Below are 27,988 nucleotides of genomic sequence, written 5' to 3'. Positions count from 1 at the left end.
TAAAATACCCTCAGATGGACATAAATGAATACTCAACTACAGGAACTTTTTGATACATTTATTCTCCATGTTATCACAGAATATATTTATATACATATTGCTAGCTAAAGCATTAAAATGCCAGTAGCATAGAACATTTTAAAGGTCGACCTTGGACTAAAATAAACACTTTAAAGCTGTATAACTGATCAATGCACGTTCAAAATTGTTTGGCTTCAGAAATGCAGTCTTACCGACGTCTACAGCTTCTGTCTAAAAACAAATCCTGTGAAATGACGTCAACCCATACTGGATAAATTATTGGCTAGTGACAAGTTTAGCTAACGAACTAGCTACGTTGGAATGACGTCGATTAACCACAAAGTAAACCCCATTTCTGTTTGAAAATTGAGAACGAGACGGACCATTTTTCGTGCCCAAAGTCGACCTTTAAGCCACAATTAACAGTGTACATATGTACGGGGGGGGGGTTTCTAGATGTAGTCATGTGTGAGACGTTACCCTTTTCTCGACAGAAAAGTGAGAATTTGCTTGAATGCAATTAAGGGAAAATATAATTGTCATATTGCATCACTTTCAGGAAGTACAACGCTCTTTTAAAATGAGAGAAAAAAGGAACATACTATGCACATCGTACTCATGCAAGTTTCCAGAAATACTTTAAAACGTGAATGACATCAAAATATTTCCACAAAGGCAAATAACTAATTAATACAGGGATGGACAAATACATCCTCTATCAGTAAACCAATACAATTATCAGATCGGATTTAACTCCTATGCAACAACACTTTCCAAAGTGCAGACAAAGTTTTCGAAACAATGAAGACCAAACATTTGTGTTAAGAGGAGTGGTTGAGGTCTGGACAGTGATACTCACCTCTGTAATAGATAGACAGTTGACCAGTTAAGAAGAACTGCAGGGGTCTACTGGTTTTCAAGGCAATATATCAACAGCTTAATCTGATTCCCAATTACATTGGTCCTCTCTCTTAGCCTTACTAATAGAGGGCAGATGAGTTAACTACTGCCTGCAGCGTGCCAGTGGTGAACTACTTGCAAACCTCAGCATTGTTTATAACTTCCATTAGAATGCACCATCAGTGTGTGTTGCCTTTAATCGCATTAGAATGACATGGTGTAAAGGAACCAGTTTATTTACATGTGCAACCATGACAAACAGAATATGATTTTGTTAACACCATGAGACAGGGAGAGAAAGATTGTGGCATTCATGCAGGGCATGCATGATTCTGTTCAGTCTCCTGAGGAAGTGTATCAGGATTAAACAGAACATGATTACATGAGGCAAAATCAGGCAGTTTGTTCATTACTTCTAAAACATTACACTGCTTCTCTGATTGAAAAACAACAAAACAGACTATGGGTTAGGGTAAGAGAAAAAGAGATTGAAAAGAAACAGAACACGATGAGAAATAATGGCGTAGACTAACGAATACAAAAAAATGTGTTAGCTCTGAAAAGTGATAACACTTTGTCGGAGCTAACGGAAGAGGGAGAGTTGCCATCATTGAAAACCGGGTGTCCAAAACTAGGCAAAATGAATGCAGGGGATGACCTTTCCTCTGTTCAGTCAGCTCTTCATAACTAAGGAAACAGTCACATGGACTTACAATAATGGTTGACTTCCCAAGTAGCCTCTTGGTTAGTACTTCTGTTCTAAATAAAATTGGCAATTCCATTACCCTTTAAGAAATGATCCAAGACAAGTTAAGCAAAGGATAATAACATTGCACACCATTCAGACTCCAGTAAGTAAAAAGAAAAACTACTAAAAGATAAGCCTGATCACCGTTGATATTTGCATATTTTATATTGGTCCATCCGTATTCATTGTCTATGGGGAAACCGAGATACTTTGCAAGCTTCTGTTATTTTTCTAGTAATAAAAGTGTTACTATCAACATGCACATCTCTTCACTCAGAATATGAGGATAGTTTTGAAAAAACAGGCACTGACCAACAGCATAAGCAGTGAATGTCTAACTAGTCACTGAGCATTCTAAAACCGTACTTAACAGTGAACATCACAATAACCATGGCACTGGTGCCAACCATAAACAAGAGGGGGAAAAAACAGCACGCACTTTCTCTTAAGATATGGTTTAACAAATGTCATTTTTGGCAATATTACAAAGCAGTTGGGTCATGAAATTAAATGTGCAAACGGTGAAATGATGAAGGAACCTCTCTAAGATCCAGCTCAGTAAAGATTGCTATATATTCCCAAGAAATTTATAACTTTTTCTTTAATTCATAAAAATTACAGTATATTCAAAATGTGCATAATAACAAAGGGAAGATTTGTCAGCATCTTTATAGCCGACTTCATAACCCTGTTCCCAACGATGTTTAAGAGACTTGAAAATGGATAAAAACAATAAAAAAGGTGCTATTTACCAAAATATGTTCATGATAAAAATCATGCAAAAATTTTATGGATCATTTCCTTTTTTCACAATTACATTTTGTTTCTCATGATTTTCAGCATTTAAAAAAATATTTTCTGTATGAAAGCAGAGCTTATTCAACGCTGCAATAGTACTTACGGTATAAGATCGACTGTAATATTCATTGTTAAACATTAACAGTAAGAAAAGTGAAAAAAATGCAGGTAATAAAATGTTTTCAGTTAATGTTCATCTGTTACTAGACACTTAAATAACACATTCTGCAACATAAGTCAAATTAGCACTTCATAAAAATAAAAAACAATCATTCGAGCCATGCTCTTGATAATATATATATTTTTAAAATCGATACACTGGTTATATTAAATAAAGTACTGAAATAAAATGAAAATAGCTATTTTTTCCCCCGCATATATTCGGTCCAGAAAGTGTTCAGGAAGTCAGGTAGGGGCGTGGTTGGGTAAGTTACATCAGGGGAGAGCCAATGGGCGGGGGGGCATTGTTGTTCATCTCTTCCTGCGACAGGTGCGTTTGTGGTCGGCGTGCCAGTGCTCCTGTTGACACTTGATGGAGCAGTAGGAGGTGTTCCAGCAGCAGTGGTACATGGCTTCCTCCTCACAGTTATAACACTGGAGGATAAACACACAGTCAGAACTGACATGGCTTCCTCCTCACAGTTAACACTGGAGGACACACACAGTCAGAACTGACATGGCTTCCTCCTCACAGTTATAACACTGGAGGACACACACAGTCAGAACTGACATGGCTTCCTCCTCACAGTTATAACACTGGAGGACACACACACAGTCAGAACTGACATGGCTTCCTCCTCACAGTTATAACACTGGAGGACACACACAGTCAGAACTGACATGGCTTCCTCCTCACAGTTAACACTGGAGGACACACACACAGTCAGAACTGACATGGCTTCCTCCTCACAGTTATAACACTGGAGGACACACACAGTCAGAACTGACATGGCTTCCTCCTCACAGTTATAACACTGGAGGACACACACACAGTCAGAACTGACATGGCTTCCTCCTCACAGTTATAACACTGGAGGACACACATAGTCAGAACTGACATGGCTCCTCTTTAGGCTTTAATTTTTTCGTACATTACTGTGATGTAATTTGTGAATACCACTTTAACAAATAACTAATTTGCTGTTAAGTCACTGTCATATTCAATTGATACATTATATTGACTATGTCTAGTACTGACAAATCCATTAAAAAAACAATGAATGAACTGTGCGTGTCCAAATATTTTTGGGAATTTAGCCCCTCAGGTCTCAACAGACTGAGCTGTGGTGTGGTAGAGAAAACGAGGGAAAGAGAAGGCTCTCACTCACCCACTGCTTCTTCTTGGTGGTGGAGATGAGCTGCTTGTGCTGGGCCACCATCTTCTTCACCTCCTCCACCAGCTCCTCCTTACACTTCTCCTTCACCGTCTTACACTTTCTCTCCATCTCAGCCTGGCCCCCCGACACTGCCTTGCTCACCGCCTGCCTCTTCTCGTCCTCCATCTCAGAACGCAGCTGGAGACACACACCACAGAAAATGAGCCTCAACTTTGATACCTGTGGTATACTTGTGTGTTAGCATGTTTCCTTTTCTTTAAGAATAATTCAATAAAAGCTTTTCTCAGTGTCCTACTGTTCTATGTCCTACTCAGTCTCAATCCCCCATTCCCTCACCTTCTCCAGGCCATCTCGGACCCCCTCAGTCTCAATCCCCCATTCCCTCACCTTCTCCAGGACCTCTCACACCCCGTCAGTCTCAAATCCCCCAGTCCCTCACCTTCTCCAGGCCATCTCGGACCCCCTCAGTCTCAATCCCCCAGTCCCTCACCTTCTCCAAGACCTCTCGCACCCCCTCAGTCTCAATCCCCCAGTTCCTCACCTTCTCCAGGGCCTCTCAGACCCCTCAGTCTCAATCCCCCAGTCCCTCACCTTCTCCAGGACCTCTCACACCCCGTCAGTCTCAATCCCCCAGTCCCTCACCTTCTCCAGGACCTCTCGCACCCCCTCAGTCTCAATCCCCCAGTTCCTCACCTTCTCCAGGGCCTCTCAGACCCCCTCAGTCTCAATCCCCCAGTCCCTCACCTTCCCCAGGGCCTCTCAGACCCCCTCAGTCTCAATCCCCCAGGGCCTCTCGGACCCCCTCAGTCTCAATCCCCCATTCCCTCACCTTCTCCAGGGCCTCTCGAACCCCCTCAGTCTCAATCCCCCAGTCCCTCACCTTCTCCAGGGCCTCTCGAACCCCCTCAGTCTCAATCCCCCAGTTCCTCACCTTCTCCAGGGCCTCTCGAACCCCCTCAGTCTCAATCCCCCATTCCCTCACCTTCTCCAGGGCCTCTCGAACCCCCTCAGTCTCAATCCCCCAGTCCCTCACCTTCTCCAGGGCCTCTCGAACCCCCTCAGTCTCAATCCCCCAGTTCCTCACCTTCTCCAGGGCCTCTCGAACCCCCTCAGTCTCAATCCCCCAGTTCCTCACCTTCTCCAGTGCCTCTCGAACCATGCGCTCCGTCTCCCTCTTGTTGTCAGCCTTCATCATGTCCTTGACATCATTGAAGATCTTGGTGTACTTCTCGTGGCACATATTCTGGCAGGCTCCATCAGAGGTGGTCTGGGTGCTGCGGTGTAGGCTGCGTGGTGAGGTGGCTGAGGCCTTCTTGGTCTGCGTGGAGACAGACAGCTTCTCTGGCTGGTGGGGCGTCGTCACAGGGATCTCCTGGCTGCTGCTCACAGCCTCCATCTCAGGCTCCGGGTCCTGGGGGAAGAGAGGTTAGAGATGGAGAGAGAAACAAGCAAACAAACATAGAAACAGACACACACATACATCTCCCTACACACACACACACACACACACACACACACACACACACACACACAGAACCCCCACTCCTCACACACAAACACTAAGTACTTGATTCAATCCATATCGTCGAAGTTTAGTGCGATTGAACTTTAAAGTCAATGCGGAAACTGCACTCACGGTAAACGCTGCGTATAGCAGCTCAAATCGGAAATGACCTTTAAATGTCAAGCGCGCTACATGCGACACAGATTAAATCAAGCCCTTCAAATGAAACACACAGACACATACCATGGTAACACACTGGCTAAGGTGACCGTACAACAGTAGTGTTGGGATACTTACAGTGGCTTCCTCTTTGGGCTCAGGAGCTTGACTGCGACGGCTCTTCTTTGCTTTAGGCTCCTGCCTGTCTGGCTGATGGTCTCGGTCTGCCTGTTTGTCTGCTTTCTGCTGGGGAGAAACGCAACATATTGGATTACAGTAGCGCAGCATCAGAGATGTCTAACACCTCTGTTGGATAAGCATTTCCGTTACCATGGCAACCATTCGAGCCTGAGCCATAACAATACAGATGGTGTTTGTGTTGACCCTCACATTCTCAAATCATTGAAATTCCTCCTAATTTATTACAGGACCTGTAATATTAAATTAGCTACTAAAAACACACCAGAGCAGCTTTTAGTGAGCTTATTTTCAACATGCAAATAAAAAATACCTATGTATGTATGTGAGAGAGTGTGTGTGTGAGGCTAGTGCATGCATACGTACATGTTTGACCTGATCATTGTTGTTGCTGGTGGAGGAGATTGAGTACTCTGCCTCCTCCGGCCTCTCTGTCAGCCTCTCTTCTCCATCTCCTCTCCTCTCCTCCAGCCTCTCCACCGCCTTGGTTTTCCAGAAGCGGCCCTCCCTCTGAAAGCATTGGGACAGCTCTAACTCATCACAGGCCTTCTTCCAGCTCGCGCTGCGCTTCACCTGCAGCTGCTGCACCGATACCTTGATGTCCTGGATGTTGTCTGCAGGGATCCACGCTCTGGGGACAAGGAGGAGGGGAGGAAGAGGGACAACCGTCAGAGCAGCCAGGGAATCTCTCAAAGCTCCATAGCCAGGGGAAATTATATTGCATGTATAGCAAGATGCCTTGCTCTGGCGAAACGCTATGCCATGCCCATGGACATTAGTTTCTTTTCCGAAGAGTCTGGATCTGAGTCTTCCGACCCTTCACCGAATGTGAACACATTCAGGGCCGTCTGATTGGTACAGAAACCGGGCCAGAGCCAGAACACACGTGGGTAAAGTGGAGGTTTGGAAATTCGTCACTAGCTTTGATACTCTGACTTTGTTTGGTACAACACCCCTCGTCACCACAAAACAACTTCAGCGACGACAGTATCAGACTCAAGTATGTAGCGAACGACAGAGGAGCAGAAGAATTCCGTTTGAGCCGTCAGCCTAGAAATACAGACAAGAAATTCTGGGTGTTCGAAATTTTAAAATAATCCACTATGATAAATCCGCCGCTCTGCGTGTCAATACAGTTGGCCCTCAGATCCAGAGACTCTCATGTCATGTCATGATAACTATGCCCTGTCTATCAGCACGAGTGTGATGGCTACCTTTTGATGAACATTTTGGTTGAAAGTAGTGAGCTACATAGGGAATACAGTGCCACTTGGGACGCAGCCTCTGTATCAGTGTGATGGCTGACCTCTGGTGCTGGTGGCCAAAGAAGCGGACGTCCACCTGATTGTCCTCTCTCTGCAGGACCTTGGCCGGCCAGTAGCCAAAGCCCTTCATCTTAGCCCACACAACCTCATGATTAGGAGTCTGCAACAACAAGCACAACCCCAGATCAGCACAGGTCAAACGACACCAGATAATACACACATACAATTCACTCAACTTTATTTGTCCCCTTATGGAAATTCTATTGGGGCAATAACATTTCAGACATAGCCCTAACATTACGGCCAATATTACATTGAGTTGATATCTCGATCATTTCAACAATCAACGCCCCAGGAGCATTGAAGGTAAGAACACTTGATACTCACACAGGGGTAACAGAACCAGTTGTCAGGCCGAGCGTTGGACAGAAAGAAGCAGTTCTTACACAGCATCAACTCGTTCAGCTGGAGAGAGAGCGAGACGTGGAGCGAATGATGAAGAGACACAGAGAACAGCTGCCCTGCCATTCACAACACAACCACCTAGAATACTACAATACAAATCTGTCACATTTAGTTCAGAAAAGAAAAGGGGGGGGGAAAAAAATGTTTACCTCATGGCATGTGTCACTGTAGAGCAACCGCGCTATTTCAGCCTGGTCACTGTGAACTGCAACAAAAACAGGTTTCGTTAACGTTGGGAAAATAACATTGAAGTACATTGTAAGGATTTTGTTCCATTGAACATGCCACCACAAATGCATTGTAACTACATAGAGAGACATGAGAGGTAGACAATCAATAACAGCTCAAACTTCGTGCTTCCTTTAAGTTTCATATCTGCCACAACTATACGGTCTTATTATTTAATTAATAATAGTAGGAAGGAAATCTGACAGCAAAAACTTGCTCTTCACAGATGTTTCCCACAGGGAACTTTATTCACTTTAAAGTGCACGACTGTAGACCAGAGCTCTAAGGTCCTTGGTCAAACGTAGTGCAGTATAAAGGGAATAGGATGCCATTTAGGACACAACCCATAATAACAGCATGGTTGTGAACGACACACACACACCCCCCCACCTCCAAACAAGATGGCGGTGTTGTGCACGATCAGCTGGGCATCTGCCTTGAACTCGTCGAAGCTCTTGTATTTCCCCTCGGTTAGGTTCTGCAACACATAGACAACGAGACAGAGAGAACACAAAGAGGACTATTCATTCACACTGGGTAGGGCAGCAGAGAGGGGGTTGTGTGGTGCAGTTGCAGTACCATAAGAGACCAGAGGAGGGCAGTGCACCACAGACCCAGAGACCCAAGCCAGGGAGGCGCTGTGCTGTTTTCCAGCCTATCCAGAGGCCTATTCACTCGGCACCAAACAGAAGAAATCCGACTGGAACAGGGAGGGACTAAGCTGAACGTTTTGCTACAGTGTGCATTAATTAATACTACCCTGAGACAGTGGCGGGGAGCGCTGTGCTGTTTCCCAGCCAATTTGGCAGGCAGGGCTTGGCTGGCGGGAACTACCAGTGATCACGGTGCAGAGGAGACCTCACTGACGCCATCGCTGTGACGAGAAGCAATCTGAAAGCCTCACAATCTACACAATCACAGCTTTGTACTGGGGCAACATCTGACGTGCCTTTACACAGACCCTCACCAAACAACATGGACTAAGTCCCAAATAGCACCCTATTCCCTATACTTAAGAAATAGGGTGCCATTTGGGACAGAAAAAAAAGTGAAATCCTGTGTTCAGCAGTGTATTGCGGGGAGTTACCTCCTGAATGTTGGTGACGTCCAGCGTGGTGTGGATGAGCCTTCTGTACATCGGGTGTTGAGTGTCTTTGCCTTTCTTGTTCAGGTCCACGGCCTACAGTGCCAGGAGAGAAATAATATGATTTATGGGCGAAAAGGAGGAGGGGAGCTGGGATTAAACCTAGCCATTGTGGTGGGACATTTTACTGGCCTTGATTTAAAGTGGAGTAAAACATGGCAGAGCTCTGATTCAATATAGTGTAGCGTTCCAAATGGCACCCTCGGAGCCCTATAGGAGGGCTGGTCAAAAGTAGTGCACTATATAGGGAATAGGGCGCCATTTGGGATGCAATCAGTGCCACAGCCTGGTCCTGCATCCCTACCCTGAACATAAAACTAACTGCAACACTCACCCTCTCTTTCATGCGCTGAATGATAAAACGCAGGTATCTGCACATCTCCTGCTTGTTCAGGTTCTTCTTTTTACTACCCTAGAGAGAGAGAGAGAATGACTTTGTAACCCATCCAGCTCTCTATTCAAACCATGTGTATCTAGCAGTAAATTGGAACTGATGAAAGCTAACTGAGTATATAATATGTTATTTTGTCACATACACCGGATAGGTTCAGTTAAATGTGTTGTTTTACAGGTTCAGCCATAGTAGAACGGCACCACTGGAGCAAACTAGGGTTAAGTGCTTTGCTCAAGGGCACAGACAGATTTTTCCCCTTGTCGGCTCAGGTATTCGAACTAGGGTTGCACATTTTGGGGAATATGCAGGTGGAAACTTTCCGTGGGAATTAACAGGAATATATGGGAATTAATGGAAATAAATGCAAATTAATATTAATACCATTTAAATGTAGATGTTTTTTGCATTGGATATATTTACCATATCATATGGAGACAAACAAACCTTTCACCTTATAAGTAGACATAATTGCAAATGATTCAATCCTTCCAATAGAAAACAATAATAATAATTTGAACTTTAATTAAATGAGTTGACTCTTCACATGGGATGATTTCACCAAAAAACAAAAGAAAGGGAATATCGAATGATCCCCTATGATCCATCGCATCTCCCAAACCGTTTTCAACATACATCTGTAAAAGGATAGTCGAGAAACTAAAGTATTAGTTGTCTTCCTCTCAGGCTTCCATGTCTTCTCCCTGGACCTCCTCAATGTCCACGTCTTGAACATCAGACTCTGAGGCCTCATCTTCACTGTCACTTTCCAACCTGGTTGAGGATGGCTTGTTGTCAGGCTCAAAAAGCCAGGGAATTTGCCCGGATGGCCACCAACTTTTCAACCCTTTTATTGGTCAGCCTGTTGCATGCTCTGGTGTGTGTGTTCCCAAACAAGTACCAGTTGCGCTCTGAGACGGCTGATGTTGGTGGGATTTGGAGGATGATGGAGGCAACGGGGGAAAGAGCCTTCCACCAGGTGGCTGATGAGATATGTTGGCACGACTTCCATATTGCATCTCCATCCCAAAGCCCTTGCTTGGAAGTGTACAGACTCCCAAGAGCCTTGCCCTCATTCAGGCCAAGGATACTGAGACACGGTTGTGATGACACCATAGGCCTTGTTTATCTCTGGACAGACAGGATGGTCTTGCCAGCATACTTGGGGTCCAACATGTACGCTGCGGCGTGTATGGGCTTCAGGCAGAAGTCTTCACGCATTTTGATGTATTTCAGAACTGCAGTTTCCTCTGCTTGGCACAACAGTGAAGTGGGCAGGGCAGTACAGATTGTTTCTTTTACATCTGCAGGAAGAGTCTGAACATCAGACAGGATGGCATTATCTCCCTCAATGGCTATTGGTTTCAGGAGTGTCAGGCTGCTTACCACTCTCTTCCAAAATACATCATTTAGGAGGATCCTCTTGATGGGACTGTCCATATCGGCAGACTGTGAAATAGCCATTTCTTGGAGAGGCTCCTTCCCCTCCAGGAGACTGTCAAACATGATGACAACACCACCCCAATGGGTGTTGCTGGGCAGATTCAATGTGGTGGTGCTCTTATTCTTCTCACTTTGCTTGGTGAGGTATATTGCTGCTATAATTTGATGACCCTTCACGTACCTAACCATTTCCTTGGCTCTCTTGTAGACTGTATCCATTGTTTTCAGTGCCATGATGTCCTTGAGGAGCAGAGTCAATGCATTAGCAGAACATCCAATGGGTGTACTGTGAGGGTAGGACTCCTCCACTTTAGACCAAACAGCCTTCATGTTCGCAGTATTGTCTGTCATCAGTGCAAATACCTTCTGTGTTCCAAGGTCATTGATGACTGCCTTCAGCTCATCTGCAATGTAGAGACCGTAGTGTCTGTTGTCCCTTGTGTCTGCTGTGCTCTTGTAGAATACTGGTTGAGGGGTGGAGATGATGTAGTTAATTATTTATTCCTTGCCCACGAACTTTCAACCACCCATCAGAGATGATTGCAATACAGTCTGCTTTCTTTATGATTTCCTTGACCTTCACTTGAACTCTGTTGAACTCTGCATCCAGTAAATGAGTAGATAAAGCATGTCTGGTTGGAGGGGTGTATGCTGGGCGAAGAACATTCAGAAATCTCTTCCAATACACATTGCCTGTGAGCATCAGATGTGAACCAGTTACACACTAAGCTCGGGCAAGACATTCATCAGCATTTCTCTGACTACGTTCCTCCATTGAGTCAAAAGAAAACTTCTGATTCCAGGAGGACCATGAGCTGTTGTTATCGATAAGGTGTCTGGTTCAGCATTTTAACCTCAAATAGAAGTAGAGGGACTTTTGTCAGAGGTTGGTTGTTGTGAGAGCTGAGGGAATTTTATGCACTTGGCCAGATGATTCTGCATCTTTGCTGCTTTCTTCACATATGATTTGGCACAGTATTTGCAAATGTACACAGCTTTTCCTTCTACATTAGCTGCAGTGAAATGTCTCTACACATCAGATAGTGCCTGTGGCATTTTCCTGTAAAGGTTAGAAATAAATGAGTTAAAAAACAATACAATTCCATGTACAGATAAATAGTTAAGCAGTTGGATTAAACAACTCTTTTGTAAGATAAATGTTTTAAAATGAAACATGTATGGAAACAGGTGAATTAACACTCCTCCGTGAGCAGGCTCAAGTAAGCTAAAACCCACATGGTAGCAAAAACTAACTTGCAGAAAGTTATAGATGATTTAAACACACTTTGCTGTAGGCTACTATTTACTAGTTAAGAAAAAGGCATGCATGTCATATAAAATGCATTCACCCCACCCAGTATTTTAATCAAAACTTACCAGAAAGCATGTAGTCCTTGGCTCAGACGGTGAGGTAGTGTGGGCTCAATAGCATCTCATCAGTGTGCAAGTTCTTGAGAATCAGCTGCACATGTGACTGAAGAGTGGTGCATGCAGATGGTTGCAATTCCATTGAACTGGGGATAGTTTAACCAAAATATGCCACAAGACCTAGAATTGCCTTATTTGTATCCCACAAAAAAAGGTTCACTGTTATAAGCTAACTTTTTTGATGAATTGATGAATTTCCAGGAAAATTCAGAAAATGTACCGTTAAGTTTCCGACCCTTTGCAACCATAATTTGAACCAGCAGCCTTTAGGTTACTGGCCCAACGCTCTAACCGCTAGGCTACCTGCCGCCTATAGGAGTACCTACCCTGCACACCACACACTGCCAGTGGGATCCACTGTCCCTGGGCTTGTACTCATCAGACAGGCATTTTAGGTGATAGACACGGAAGCAGTTGTCGCACACAAGCACGTCTCCAGGCAGGTGGCACTCGAAGCAGTACCAGTCGTGGCTCTCCGCCTCCCATTCCTGAAACAGACGGAGCACAGTGGTCGGTGCCCCCCCTCCGCACCGACCTGACGGCTAAACTACACCCCCAGCCAGAGGGCCCACTCTTGGCCCCACCACACCAGCTGCTCCACAACACACACCTGTGCTGGGGCTTGACAAAGGCACATCACTGGAACTTTTCAGTTCTATTATCTACAAAAAATGTATGTTATATATCCATGTCTCCTTTGAAAAGTGGTCTTCTGACCTCAAATGGGACTTTCTGAATAAATACAAGTTAAATAAAACATGAAATCACAAGTTTTACAGGTAGCCTATACCGACATCACAACAGTTATTGAATGTTTATTTAGTTAGTGAATTCTGACTGACCTCCTCTGGCGGCTCCTTCTCCGTCTGCAATTAAACACCCCCATCATTGATTAATTAACTAACAAATAAACTGTGTGTGTGTGTGTGTGTGTGTGTGTGTGTGCGCACAGTGGATTGTGTACCATAACACCTGTGCAAGCCAATGATTCAAAGCACAATCTTTGGATAAACCTCATTGGAAGGAAGACTAATGTGTGACCATCACTGAAACATTGGCTTACTAGCAGGCTAGAGGAAGTGTATGTCCCAAATGGCACCCTATTCCCTATATAATGCCCTGGTCAAAAGTAGTGCACTATGAAGGGCATAGGCTGCCATTTGGGATGCAGACAAAGTTAATATAAAATCCAGATGGGGTTGTGCATGCATGAAAGGCTGATGGAAGCTAGGGAAGGGTGCGGCAAATTCCTGCCAACCTGAACCTGCTGCTCAAACCTTTATGATTTAACATAATGATCTTCTATAGTATTTCAGGTTTCACTAAGGGGCACAGAGCTAGAAACTACCTGCCTGCCTGGGATTCAATCCAACAACCATTGTAGTCACACTCCTCCTCCACACAGTCTGGAGTGGAAGTCAACAAGGACTGTGTTATATTGCAACAAGTCAAAAACTAGTCTACACCTCCTCACAAAACCATTTCTTTCAGATGTAGGAAGCCAGAAAACCCTTTCCTTCAGATTAAGGAAGCCACAGGACAAACTAACCTACTACACCCCATCAGTGCAGAATCCAACGCCATCTAGGCTCTGCTCAGTTGCACATGCTCTGTTTAAACCTAGTGAGCTGGAGAGCACTCCATCACAGGTGAGCAGAGAGGAGGAGCACGAACTAACACACAGCCATAAAATGTCAAAAGGATAAAGGAAAGAGGACAGACCGACAGTCGGTAAACAGTGCCACTCCCAGCCTAGTGGGCTATGAGAGCCCTCCACAAGTTCCTCCATCTCTTCCTGTCCTGGGCCTGGTTTCCCAAAAGCAACTTCAAAGGCTAAGTTCATTGTTAGAACCATCGTAGGAGCATCGTTAAATCTCAGATCTGTTTCCCAAAACCATTATTATTACCGGTGCACTTCAAAACGCTCGTAATCTAACACCTGACCAATCTTGGCTTTTTTTGCCCTCCGTTTATACCAATAAGATCTCCGTGGTTCTCCGTCTCTCAGTGAACTTCAGAACAAAGTTGCCAATGTCTTTGCAATTGATACAAACAAGCGACATATAAAAATATGATTCAAATGAAAACCGAGATGACTGCGTTAAAATATAAACAGTAAGCAGCAATAGGTCTATTTCAATCATATTGAAATACATTTCATGTTCAATCATTTGAGTTCTATTTTGCTACTTGTAGGCTACTGTCTAATTTGTCATATATATATATTTCATGATGTGTAGTGTAAAATGAGTAATTTAGTGCATTTTTATTTGGTAAACATTAGAATAAGCTGCCTCAATATTTGCAGCCGTAGGTGGCAATAGCCCATCTCTCTAGGAGCTGATCAGTCATCAGTATTGTGAAAAAATTATAATGTAAAGCAAAGATTTTAATGGAGAAAGCTGATCCGAAAGCAGCGCTCGCTTTCTTTCGATCCTATTGCTATCGACACATTCTCCAAAGACGCACTCAGTTCTCTCTGCGTGGTTTTGGGAAACGCATGTTACATCTTCGGCCATTGTAGAAAAGATGCATCGTTAAAATACTCGTAAGCCTAAGTAACATTGCATCGGGAAACTGGGCCCAGGGCTATTTTAGACATTTCTTTCCAGGTGAGACCTAGTCTGTTGGTAGTGTTCAGCTCTGTTTCAACAGATCTCCCTCTTTGCACCTGGCCCAGTCATACTGTACAGTCAAGCGCAGAAAGGTACTTCACTGTCCACTCTGTGTCCCTGCCCTATTGTATTCTGAATGAAACGGTTGTTGTGACTTCAAAAAAGGGTGAGTCCTCCGGGGAAGAACTGTCTGTGTCCGATGAAGCTTTCTACCTCACCTGGAGTGTTAAATATCACCATCACAATGGCATGATTTTCCAGTGTGGTGATGGTTATTTCAGAGATCAAGTGAAAGACATCCAACATCCTCATGTAAGAAAAAAAAAGGCTGTTGACCATCTACTATAATATAAGGGAGAGGTAACATACAGTACAAGTCAAAAGTTTGGACACACCTACTCAAGGACTTTTCATTATTACTATTTTCTACACTGTAGAATAATAGTGAAGACATCAAAACTATGAAATAACACATATGGAATCCTGTAGTAACCAAAAAAAGTGTTAAACAAATCTAAATATATTTTATATTCTTCAAAGTAGCCACCCTTTGCCTTGATGACAGCTTTGCCCACTCTTGGCATTCTCTCAACCAGCTTCATGAGGTACTCACCTGAAATGCATTTCAATTAACAGGTGTGTCTTGTTAGAAGTTAATTTGTGGAATTTCTTTCTTTCTTAAATGCATTTCAGCCTATCAGTTGTGCTGTGACAAGGTAGGGGTGGGGGTACAGAAGATGGCCCTATTTGGTAAAAAACCAAGTCCATATTATGGCAAGAACAGCTCAAATAAGCAAAGAGAAATGACAGTCCATCATTACTGTAAGATATGAAGGTCAATAAATCTGGAAAATTTCACAAAAACCATTAGGCGCTATGATGAAACTGGCTCTCATGAGGACCGGCACAGGAAAGGAAGACCCAGAGTTACCTCTGCTGCAAAGGATAAGTTCATTAGAGTTACGAGCCTCAGAATTTGCAGCCCAAATAAATGCTTTACAGAGTTCAAGTAACAGACACATCTCAACATCAACTGTTCAGAGAAGACTTCATGAATCAGGCCTTCATGGTTGAATTGCTGCAAAGAAACCCCTACTAAAGCACACCAATAAGAAGAAGAGACTTGCTTGTGCCAAGAAACACAAGCAATGGACATTAGACTGGTGGAAATATAGTAGGTGAACGAATTATCTCTGCATGTGTGGTTCCCACCGTGAAGCATGGAGGAGGTGGTGTGATGGAGCTTTCTGACTGTCGTTGATTTATTTAGAATTCAAGGCACACTTAACCAGCATGGCTTCCACAGCATTCTGCAGCGATACGCCATCCCATCTGGTTTGCGCTTAGTGGGATTATAATTTGTTTTTCAACAGGACAATGACAAAACATACCTCCAGGCTGTGTAAGGGCTATTTGACCTAGAAGGAGAGTGATGGAGTGTTGCATCAGATGACCTGGCCTCCACAATCACCCAACCTCAACCCAATTGATATGGGTTGGGATGAGTTGGACCACAGAGTGAAAGAAAAACAGCCAACAAGTGCTCAGCATATGTGGGAACTCTGTTGGAAAAACATTCCAGGTGAAGCTGGTTGAGAGAATGCCAAGAGTGTGAAATGCTGTCATCAAGGCAAAGGGTGGCTACTTTGAAGTATGTCAAATATATTTTGATTTGTTTAACACTTTTTTGGTTACTACATAATTTCATACGTGTTATGTGGGTGCCATTTGGGACGCAGGCATAGTATAGACAACTAGATAACATCACACACCACCACACCCCCCTGTTCATCAAACCAAACGCATGCCGGAAACACAGAGATCATAACAATAACACACAGAGGAACGTAGCGACACATCCCTCCCTGAGGAGTTACTACTACTACTACTGCAAAACTACATCTACTACTCACGTACTCATCATATATGCTTGCTACAAACCTGCGACGATGTTGGCATTGCTTGTTATGTCACTCAAAAGACATTGCTTTGAAATGTACTACTATAATTCCAAAACTATTTTTCAGAGATGTATTTATCTGTAGATTTATTTGAAGTACTGTATGTGTCAAACAAAGCCATGGAGAATATACAGTTTTCACTTTATTTAACCCTGGCAATGAATTCGATTTTTTCATGTAGCTATTTTTAAAGCAACGTTACATGTGTAGATAAGTAGCGAGCAAATATTTAAAGGAAGTCACTTTGATCCATTCCACAAGAAATTAGGCCACCGAGAAACAGCGCGACAATGGGCTTTCTGGAAGATTTTCACATGGAATATCAGCATCTTCTCTGGTGTTAAAACTACTGAGTGTGACATAAAATGGTCTAACCATTACAAATGAAACAGTTAAACTAATTCATGAGTCTATTATCTTCATATTCTATTATAGAGTATGCTGCTCTTGAAAAAGATTCCATAAAATCCAAGATTGCGCTGCAAGTGGCCGCAGTGATTTTTTTCACGAGATGATGTTAGTAAAATTAAATTATAGAGATAAAAGCAGAACAAATCAAAAAAACAAAAAAAACAACGATGCACCCTTACCTTGCTTCCGTCGGCATTGGGCTCCTGTGTGATTGCAAGTGACCCAGAAAGCAATGTTTAAAGTCCTGCTGCTACGGTCAATTGAGCTCTCTTTGGCTGCGTTAACACAAGCAGCCCAACTCTGATATTTTTTTCCCTAATTGGTATTTTGACCTGATGTGAAAAGATCTGACGTGATTGGTCAAAAGATCAATTGGTGGGGAAAGAAATACAAGAATTGGGCAGCCTGTATAAACACAGCCGAAGAGCAGTGCTCGTGTTGACTGAACTGTGTGGGTTCAGTTTGTTTGGTGTATAGCATAGCGACAGTACAAAAGGAATGTGTGCATGGCTATACCTATGACTAACAAGTCAGCTTCACATACAGTAAACGTTTGAAAAAAGATCAGCATGACTTGAATCACCAGGTCATTATAGTCAATGCTGAATTCAGTGCTATAGTTCATAGAACCTCTGAATGACTGATATATAACTAACATGCTGACTACACTGGCCACGCGCCATCCACACAAGACGCGATCAAGACACGCAGGTTAAAATATCAAAGCCAACTGTGAACCAACGATATCAATTTGGGGGCATGTCGAAACACATAAAACATTCATGGACATTAAGCTAGCTTGCTATTGCTAGCTAATTTGTCCTGGGAAATGAGCATGGGGTTTTACCTGAAATGTATGTATTCATTGTTGCTGGATTTTTGTAGAATACAATTTCGTATGTTTCTCTACTCAGACGATTAATCCACAGATAACTAACTAAAAACAAACTCGTTTTCCCTTTTTATCTTTAATTCATCTCTCCTCATTTGTCTTTCAAGCATCCACGTGGGCTTGTATCTTTCTGATATCCAAGAAGAATAGGACTTGTGGAGCGTCTAAAATATAACCAAGTTCTATTCTAGCGCTTAGCTACGCAGACACTCATTCACATGAGTGGTGGGGGTGAAATGACTGAATAACATGTATGTGTACATTTATTTTGCACCGTGGCCGGTGAGGTTTGCATGTTAGTTGTCTACCATAGCAGATATACACACAAGACACTCCATACAAATAAAAAAGACGTAAGCATTTAATGAAGGTTTCCTCTGAACCATAGAGGTGTTGATCAGGAAATACACCCCTGTCATATGGGGTTTGTATTATCACTACAGGGTAAAATCCCTCTCTTACCTGCTCGTCTCCAGGCAGCCAGTAGCCCTCCTGTTCGATGCCAGCCTTGGAGCCCTTACAGCCCACAGTGAGAGTCTCTACGACCAGGCCATCCTTCACTGCCAGACTCAGCTGCCTGGCTGTCTCCTTTGGGTGCATGCCAAACACACGGCTCAGGTACCTGCACAGACACAGCACACCAACATCACTGTCTCGGCCTGCCTGTGTTCTCGAACAACTCAACTCAACCAAGGGGAAATGCATACACCTCCAGCCAAATATGCAATTCACAAGGGAAATAAGCGAGAACAGAACAGAAGCAGCTCTAGACAAAAGTGCCCACTGCATTGCCAAGGAAGGCATTGCGTTGCCAATTTAAAATCTTGAAGTAGGGCCTGGCCTATCCCCCAGGAAAATATCGCTACCTGCATTAGAAACTCATCACAGTGAAGCCCAGTACATGCTCAAATCACATAAAATAGTTGGACATATACTACCACCAATGACTGTGCATTTTGGTCATACAATCATTCGTGTTCTGCACAGAGATGGAACCTTTTCACATCTAGGTCCTGTAAAGAGATAATAACACAATTTCCTCACTCTCATTCCCTTATGCCTTTGTTCTCATATTAAATTGTATTTTCATGGACTCCCACTGTCACCACCTCATATATTCAAATACAAAATGTCTAGTTTTAAAGACATTAAAACAGTTCAACCGTGCCTGCCATTGAATTTCATGGCTTTATCTCCATGACAACAGCCACTCTGTGGCATTCATTATGAGAGTGGCCAACTCCCAGGGCTCTCTGCCTGAGGATTTCATTTAGCCATATTCCTATTCCCATTAACATGAAAAAAAACGACAGATCAGCCATGGATTTCGCCGTGAATGAATTTAGACGAGACTGTAAGAATATCACATAACGATCATGTCTAATAAACTTTGATAGCACCTAACTCTTACAGGCTGATTACACTGGCTCGCGTGCGTTGCAAAATAAATGTAGACATACATGTTATTCAATTATTACACCCACACTGCTTGCACGCGCCAACGAGCGTCTGCGTTGCCAAGGGCTAAAATAGAAGTCAGTTCTATTTCTGACCCAGATCGCGCTGCAAGTCCTGCCTCTCCCATCTCCTCATTGGTTTATAGAAGCAAGTACCCACGTGCCATCTCCTCATTGGTTATACCCACGTGGGTGACTGAAAGACAAAATAGGTCATGGGCGGTAATGCACCTAATTTATGAAAGTTGCCAGTCGCAATATAAAGTCAAAAGAAGAAAAGGCCTGGAAGGAGGAGAGATGACTAGAAACGATTCGGTTGACCATTTTATGTATGGATTAATTGGTGGAGTAGAGGACCTTGTGCATTTCAGGTAAAATAACTCAATGTTTATATCCCAGGACAAATTAGCTAGCAACAGCATGCTAGCTAAATAGGACAAATTAGCTAGCAAGTTCAAGCTAGCTAGCTAAATTGCCATAAATGTTTAATGCTTTTCAACCTGTCTCCAAATTAAATCATATCAAATTTTATTTGTCACATACACATGGTTAGCAGATGTTAATGCGAGTGTAGCAAAATGCTTGTGTAGCAATATAATTGGTTCAGAGTTTGTTTTGATATTTTAACCTGCGTGTCGTGATCGCTTTTAGTGTGGGGGGACAAAATACATTTATGCACAATGGTGCACGCGCACAGACGGTTTGGGTTCTGTGTTAGGGTCTAAATCTAATTATATATTCATCAACATCTGATTCTACAATATAGGTTGGTTGAATTCATTTATGGTCTCAGGGTTCAAAATTCAGAGCTGCCCAATGGCCTGGCAACATCTGCCAAGCTCAAATTCCAAAACAGAACATGTCTATTTGTAATTAATCACAATCTTCCCAACGTCTGACACTTCACACTTGTTATCAACCAGCATTCGGTTCCCAGGCGGTGGCAAGAATGCCAAAGCCTTCCCCCTCTCATGTGACTCACACCTCAGTACGGCCTGGATACTCGAGCCAAACCCACAGAGTTGAACTTCGGCCATGTCACATGTCACGGCCATTTGAGTGCATAAACGATAGACTTATATTCACTGTCAAATTCACACAATTGCACTGTATTTATAAACACTGTAAAAATCACATGATTTTATTAGGCTAGTGGCAGTGGGACTTTTTTAGGACATTAAACTAGCAACAAGATCATATTTAGAGTCTGATCCACAGTGCATTCGGAAAGTATTCAGACTTTTTCCACTTTGTGACATTACAGCCTTATTCTAAAATGGATTCAATTGTTCATTTTCCTCATCAATTTACACACAATACTGTATAATGACAAAGCAAAAACATGTTTTTAGAAATGTTTGCAAATTTCTATATTTTTTTAACTGAAATATCACATTTACATAAGAATTTACCAAGTCTTCTTGGCTATGTCGCTACAAGCTTGGCACATCTATATTTGGGGAGATTCTCCCATTCTTCTCTGCAGATCCTCTCAAGCTCTGTCAGGTTGGATGGGGAGCGTTACTGCACAGCTATTTTCAGGTCTCTTCAGATGTTCGATCAGGTTCCAGTCCGGGCTGTGGCTGGGCCGCTCAAGGACATTCAGAGACGTGTCCCGAAGCCATAGCTGCGTTGCCTTGGCTGTGTGCTTAGGGTTGTTGTCTTGTTGGAAGGTGAATCTTCACCCCCGTCTGAGGTCATGAGTTCTCATCAAGAATCTCTCTGTACTTTGCTCCGTTCATCTTTGCCTCGATCTTGACTAGTGTCCCAGTCCCTGCCGCTGAAAAACATTCCCACAGCATGATGCTGCCACAACCATGCTTCACCGTAGGGATGATGCCAGGTTTCCTTGGCATTCAAGACAAAAAGTTCAATCTTGGTTTCATCAGACCAGAGAAGCTTGTTTATCAAGGTCTGAGAGTCCATTAGGTAACTTTTGGCAAACTCCAAGTGAGCTGTCATGTGCCTTTTACTGAGGTGTGACTTCCGTCTGGCCACTCTACCATAAAAGCCTGATTGGGGGAGTGCTGCGGAGATGGTTGTCCTTCTGGAAGGGTTACCCCATCTCCACAGAGGAACTCTACAGCGCTTTCAGAGTGACCATCGGGTTCTTGGGTCACCTCCCTGACCAAGGCCCTTGTCCACCGATTGCTCAGTTTGGCCAGGCGGCTAGCTCTAGGAAGAGTCTTGGTGGTTCCAAACTTATTCCATTTAAGAATGATGGAGACCACGGTGTTGTTGGAAACCCTCAATGCTGCAGAATTTGTTTGGTACCCTTCCCTAGATCTGTGCCTCGACACAATCCTTTCTCTGAACTCTACGGACAATTCTTTCACCTCCTTGCTTGGTTTTTGCTCAGACAGGCACTGTCAACTGTGGGACCTTAAATAAACAGGTGTGTGCCTTTCCAAATCATCAATTGAATCTACCACAGGTGGACTGTAGAAACATCTCAAGGATGATAAATGAAAACAGCATGCACCCAAGCTCAATTTCGAGTCTCATAGCAAAGGGTCTGAATACTTATGTAAATAAAGTATCTGTTTTTTATAATACATTTGCAAACATTTCTAAAAACCTGTTTTCGCTTTGTCTTTATGGGGTATTGTGTGTTGATTGATGAGGAAAATGTTTTATTAATCCATTTTAAAATAAGGCTGTAACGTAACAAAAAGGGGTCTGAATACTTTCCGAATGCACTGTAGCTAATGATTAGCCCATTGGGGTAAACAATGCAGATTAGCAACCCCATGCTTCAGCAGTGTAGCTATGATACTGCATCAGGCTACAGGTGATAATGCTAATTGCTAAAATAGCACACCTGCCTGCAATATGGACCATGTACTGGCACTAAATATATTAATTTTCACCAATATGTTATTGGGCTCATTTCCGGTGGGGAATATTACATTTTAAATGGTTTCATATGTTAAGGCTATGTCATCATTGAGGGGATGGTTTTAATTTTGTTTTCCAAATAATTGGTTTAAATATCAGATTGTATGGTTGGCTATAGGCTATAAGGTGTTTGCCCAGACTGCAAATGAAACATGAAATCACCCATGATTCAAATTCTGCATGCATAGCTTGCGTTCCTGTGATCGGTGTGCCACTGGCAAATGTATCTGAATGTCAAGCCCTGTAGTCTAAATGTCAATAAGCTAAATAAATTCCATGTCAAGTATTGAACCATGAAACCATCATAATTTCAGCTATTGATCAAGTATGACCCTGAGAGCGGGGTGGGTAAGACCATCCATCATCCACCAAACTCAATACGTATTCAAAGTGATTAGGCTATGCATGGAAGGTGTATAACAATTGTAAACAACTAGAGACACCTCGTCGTTCTGGCTCCAAAACGGCAAGGTGTCTCCACAAATGCTTAGGCCTCCTCTTTTGGCGTTTGTGATGTCTCCATTTTCCATACGTATTGGAATAGAACTAGTATGACTGCAGCACTTACTTTGATATCCTGTCCATGTTGGCAATTTGTTTCTGGTTGCGTATGACCTCAATGGCGGCCCACACGTACTGAACCACTTTAGGGTCGGCCTGCCTCTTCTTCACCACACGCGACATGATCTCTTTATTCATGACACCTGCAAGGGATGGGAGAAAGGTTTCAAAACATTAGGCTACATCTTTAGACACTGCGCAATCTCATCAAGGAGCACCATCAATAGAGAGCAGGGGCAGACTACACATTCAGCCTAGCCTGGTGGAACAATCCTGATCGCTACGTTCACCATTCTATTTCACATCAACAGAATGGAGAACGCAGTGATCAGGATGGATTCCATCAGGCCACCTCCAGCCACCTTCCTAGCTAAAACCGCCAGGATAAAGGATTCATCCAGGATAAGAAACAACAAGAATTTGCAGGTTCCAAAGTCCTTCAGGACAAGGATTGGTCAACCCAATCAAGACAACAAAAACTGCCTATTCTCATTTCAGAAGGTCCTGACCTCAGACATGTGCTTTGACTGGCCTAATAGATGTCCATTGTCCATGATGACACAACACAGCTCCAATGATCATGCAAGTGTCACAGGTGGCTTCCTATATGCTTCCTATGGCCTAGCCTAATTCTATTGGCCGTATATATATATATATATATATATAATTTCCTTAAACTGCAATGTAACAGGAATCAGCATTTAGGGACCTGTAGTAGAAATGGCCTACATATAGGCTATTCAGTGGGAGAAGAAAAGCATCATGCTGAAAAAAAAACTGTTATGACAAAGACACAATGAAAGTTGTGCAACTTCCCGACACTGCCATAGAACAAATCAAATCCGAGGAAATACAATATTACTCCAGAGAAAATAAAAGGAACAGTAGCAGTTTGCCTTCTTTCAACTGAAGAGCAGAGTACTATTAATCCCAATTTGGGAAATTGTTTTATTACAGCATGCTTCATCAATAATTTAAGATTAAGACACATGAAGGGACCTGCAACTTAGAATCCGTAAAATAGTCTGATCCAAGTGCTGTTTTCCTATCGTACTTTAGAGGGAGAAACAAGAAAAAACAACAGGAAGACATCCTAAAACAGTTAATCAATTACATTTGTTAAAAAGCTTAATGGATGTGGGTAAAAATGACTGTCTAAACCTCTCTGTGGAACTTCTAGGCAGGATGGACCTGCTACTCAAGCTGCTCTTGTGTTGCATTAAAGTGCTGTGCAGTAGGTGGACCTGCTACTAAAGCTGCTCTTGTGTTGCATTAAAGTGCTGTGCAGTAGGTGTGTGTCATTGCCAAAGATCATGTGTGTTTTTGCATGCAGCATTTTTATTAAGAGGTCCTGCATCGATTCCCGGCTGCAGCCATACGTAGCACTTGCTTTCTTTTGTCAAGCTTTTTTAAAGTCCTCCTTTCAAGCACACAATGGCATAGCTCACTACACTCGCCATGCCACTGCTGTAGAACATGCAAAGCATTTTGTCACAGACATTAAAAGATCTCGCTAAGCTTCCCTAAAAAGTATTGTCTGAATTGGTATTTTTTGTAGACAGTGTGGGAGTCCTCCTTCCAGTTCAGTTTGTTTTACACCCAAGTACATATACTATTACACCCAAGTACTTGTAAGAGTCCCCAGTACCAATCTCTTCACCATTAATAAAAACAGGATTAAAAACATCCTTATTTTTCCTAAAATCTACCACTAGCTCATTGGTCTTCAGTACATTCAGGTCCAGGTAATTGGCTTCCCACCATGTCACAAAGGACTCAGTTGTATCTATGTGATGAGCATCGCCTCCTCTCATGACACAGCTTACTACAGCTTTCAGAGAATTTCTATGAAACAGAGTTTCAAATCCAATTTCACGCATTTCTCTTCTTAATAAGGCTCCATGAAATGTAAAATGTCACTTTAGAAAATGGGGGTCGTCACTAGTTACCACAGCCACAAAGTCATAATTATGGCTAAACCACACCTATTTCAAAAATGTCTCTTCTTGAAATCTCATTTTAAACCTAACCCTCATCACACTGCTAACTGTATGCCTAACCATATATTATTAAGACCAAAAATATATAGGCCATCCAATTTAGATTTGTGGCTGTGGTAACCATAAAGTTGATATTACAACCTCACCATAATTAACCTTAACTTAACTAGGCAAGCAAGTTAAGAACAAATTCTTATTTACATTGACCGGGCGGATGTGATGCAGCCTGGATTCGAACCAGGGACTGCAGGTACACCTCTTGCACTGAGATGCAGTGCCTTAGACAGCTGCGCCACTCGCTGCGCCATTATGTACCTTTTTGGTCCAGACTTCACACACAGAATGCAAATCCATAAATACTTTTGTTCAATTCTAACATTTAAAGACCAAAGGCCAAATTATGAGCATGGTTTACTAACCATTCACAACACTTTACTAAATACATAAGCCTATAGTAGCCTACCTACAAACATCCTGGGATTTCACCAACTCATTGGGTCAGACACAGGAGGAAATAGCCTACACATCAGGTACTTCAATTGGTCATAGTCAGGATACAAAACATGTGATACTGAAATGTGAGCCACATTTCACAGATTTAGGCAGCTCACATCCAGTCCATGGTATCTTGTATGTGAAGCCTATTGAGTTTACTCTGATATATAGAGCAACAAACACTTAGGCCATATACATTTTATCAAATGTTAACAGGTAAGACAAGCGAGCAAATATAAATAAAACAATTCAAGAGTAGAGATTCTTGTTAGCAACCTTAATTCAACACCCAACGACCTAATCAAGAGATATTAGCATCTTGGGGAGACTAAAAGAGGCATGGTTCAGCTATAATCTGACAGGAAGTTGTGTATCTCTCTTTACAGGAAGCTTGAGGACAACATTTTTATTTTAATGGTGTACTTTTTCACTTTTTATTTTAGAGAAAAGTGATGAGGACCATCTGTTAAACATTTCATTACATTTGTATGGCCTTAGCAAGACAGTAAAAATAACCTGAGGGTTGAAAGACTGTAAATCATGTATCTTCCACTGCCTGACATGCAGCCTGCTGAGCTGTAAGAGACGGTGAAGAATTGCTGAGAGGAGTAGAGGTGACAGTGAGCAATATCCCATGCTATGCCAATCAGAGTAGGCGTTAATGAGTGCCAACTGTGCCATAGCTCTGCTCTGTGCTCAACTCCACATCCACTGGCACCTTACACAGGAAAGTAACAGCAGGGGACGGCAGGTAGCCGAGCATTGGGCCAGTAACCGAAAGGTTGCAAGATCGAATCCCCAAGCGGACAAGGTAAAAATCTGTCTTTCTGCCCCTGAACAAGGCAGTTAACGCACTGTTCCTAGGCCGTCATTGTAAATAAGAATTTGTTCTTAACTGACTTGCCTAGTTAAATACAGATCACAGCTGCTACACATCTCTGTCTCAGGGCGACTGACACTACATGACTCCAATAAAACAGAGGTGGAGGAACTACACTCCCCCATTCTATTATACAAGGTGTCCAGGAGCACAAAAAAGACAGAGCTTTAAATCATATATGAGATAAGTCTAGTTATTGGCATCTGGATGAATAAAGTTGATCAAATGTATGCAACATTTGTTGTATTCCTCAAGGTCCAGCTGCTCCTCTGTTTTCACTCTTCCAACACAACCAGTGCACAACAGAGGAGGATGACATAAAATATACCATCTGAAATTAACCACTGTTGTATATAGGCTATCTATATTCTTGGTACGGGCAACCGGTCAAAATCACCATGAATAATAGCTATGGGAGACATAAATCCTGAAGAAGTCCTGCGGCTGTGCTAAAGCTGAAGGAATAGTTAAAACTAAGTCAAGAAATACTATTTTGAAAATATAAAAACAAGATAGCTACTTGGACCGCTCTCATCTCATTCGCTGGACCGGAATATGGGTTCGGCTAACCATACCAGGCAATTTTTCACACCATCATGATGAACGGCACATGTGCATAAAACAGTTGTTGGGTGTAAGATAGGCCTGCTGTGTGTAGTACCTAGCTAATTAGTTGGCTAAATTCATTGCAATCACGTATCACATCGACTATTATTACAGCTAACCATTTAACTAAATGGGGAAAAAACGAATACTTTTTACATTCAAATTGCATAATGTTGAAGAGCAAGCAAACATTTTGTTACCTAGCTAAAGCGTTAGCTAGCTAGATTGGCCAGCTAACAAGCTAATTGGATACATTAATACGCCTTGTCGTCACTGTTAATTTTGTCTGGCCAACTATTGACACATGGTTGGTGGGAGAGCAGGTAATTGTGCCTTCTTCCCTAGACCATCCAAATTGTCTGATTTCTGGATTAAGTATTCAACACAGTCCGTGGATATTTCAACAAAAGCAGCCAAGGCCACAGCGAACTGACTGGAGCTCCCAGTCAGTTAGCTGGCTCCTGTCAGCTTAATATTAGGTAGCTAGTTGGTACTAACAGGAAGCTAGCTAACGTTTGGATAGGATAATCTCCATGGCGTGGGCCAAACACAGCTTGTCAAAACGTTAGTTAACTACCTAGGTCAAATACTTCAATATGCATGGCTTGATGTAAACTACTAAAGCTATCAACCTAAACATGGTTCGACAAAACATAGTCAATTAAGCTAAGGTAACTAACCAGCGAGCTAGCCAACGCATTAGCTAGCCGAATCGGCAAAGCAGTTCTGTACTAGCAAACGTTAGCTGTCAAACATGATTAATAGCCGAGTAGCTGGGCAAATCAAATACAATATTTTTTTGACAGTAGTAAAGAAACTACAATAGCTACCAAAACGTGCATGGAAGATCTTTTTTTCGAAGGCGCCATGTTCATAAAATAGCTAACTAGCCGTAATGTTTTCATTGAAGTAATACATGTTTCATGAAATAAATGTCAAACTTACCTTTACTACAGTATTACTAATATATGTGTCTGTATAACTCCGTGAAGGATTCAATGTAAAATACCTTACATTTGTATTTCCGGGATAGTTTAGACTGTCTGAATTATGGTTTATGTCCAGCTGGCCACAGCACAGGATTGGGGAGGTAAACAGCGCCAACATAGCAGGACAGGTTTTTACACAGGAGAACTCTAGTGGTGGAATTGTGATTTGACACGATTTTTACAGTCTTTGCTTG

General features: G+C 42.6%; 1 protein-coding gene across 6 annotated transcripts; it reads right to left on the bottom strand.

The window, feature by feature from the left end:
- Positions 1–43: 43 nt before the first annotated feature.
- LOC135514598 (zinc finger MYND domain-containing protein 11-like) lies at positions 44–27,933 on the bottom strand. Of its 6 annotated transcripts, none has more exons than XM_064938025.1 (17): positions 27,751–27,933; positions 22,832–22,967; positions 18,371–18,530; positions 17,196–17,219; positions 12,872–12,895; positions 12,356–12,517; positions 9,102–9,179; positions 8,711–8,803; positions 8,014–8,101; positions 7,545–7,600; positions 7,318–7,395; positions 6,972–7,090; positions 6,032–6,296; positions 5,606–5,713; positions 4,940–5,215; positions 3,796–3,981; positions 44–3,061 (listed from the first exon to the last, which is right to left on the bottom strand). In XM_064938025.1, exons 2-17 carry the CDS (start codon positions 22,960–22,962, stop codon positions 2,939–2,941), a joined length of 1,971 nt encoding a protein of 656 aa, XP_064794097.1. In that variant the 5' UTR covers positions 22,963–22,967; positions 27,751–27,933; the 3' UTR covers positions 44–2,938. The 6 variants fall into 6 exon arrangements, with proteins under 6 accessions (XP_064794097.1, XP_064794112.1, XP_064794104.1 ...); XM_064938040.1 differs by having other exon boundaries at positions 27,815–27,933; XM_064938032.1 differs by having other exon boundaries at positions 27,820–27,933.
- Positions 27,934–27,988: the final 55 nt, after the last annotated feature.

This window comes from Oncorhynchus masou, chromosome 3, assembly GCF_036934945.1.
Source record: "Oncorhynchus masou masou isolate Uvic2021 chromosome 3, UVic_Omas_1.1, whole genome shotgun sequence".
Taxonomy (NCBI): domain Eukaryota; kingdom Metazoa; phylum Chordata; class Actinopteri; order Salmoniformes; family Salmonidae; genus Oncorhynchus; species Oncorhynchus masou.
The sequence above is the reverse complement of the archived record's forward strand: the minus strand, read 5'-3'. Positions and strand labels throughout refer to the sequence as shown.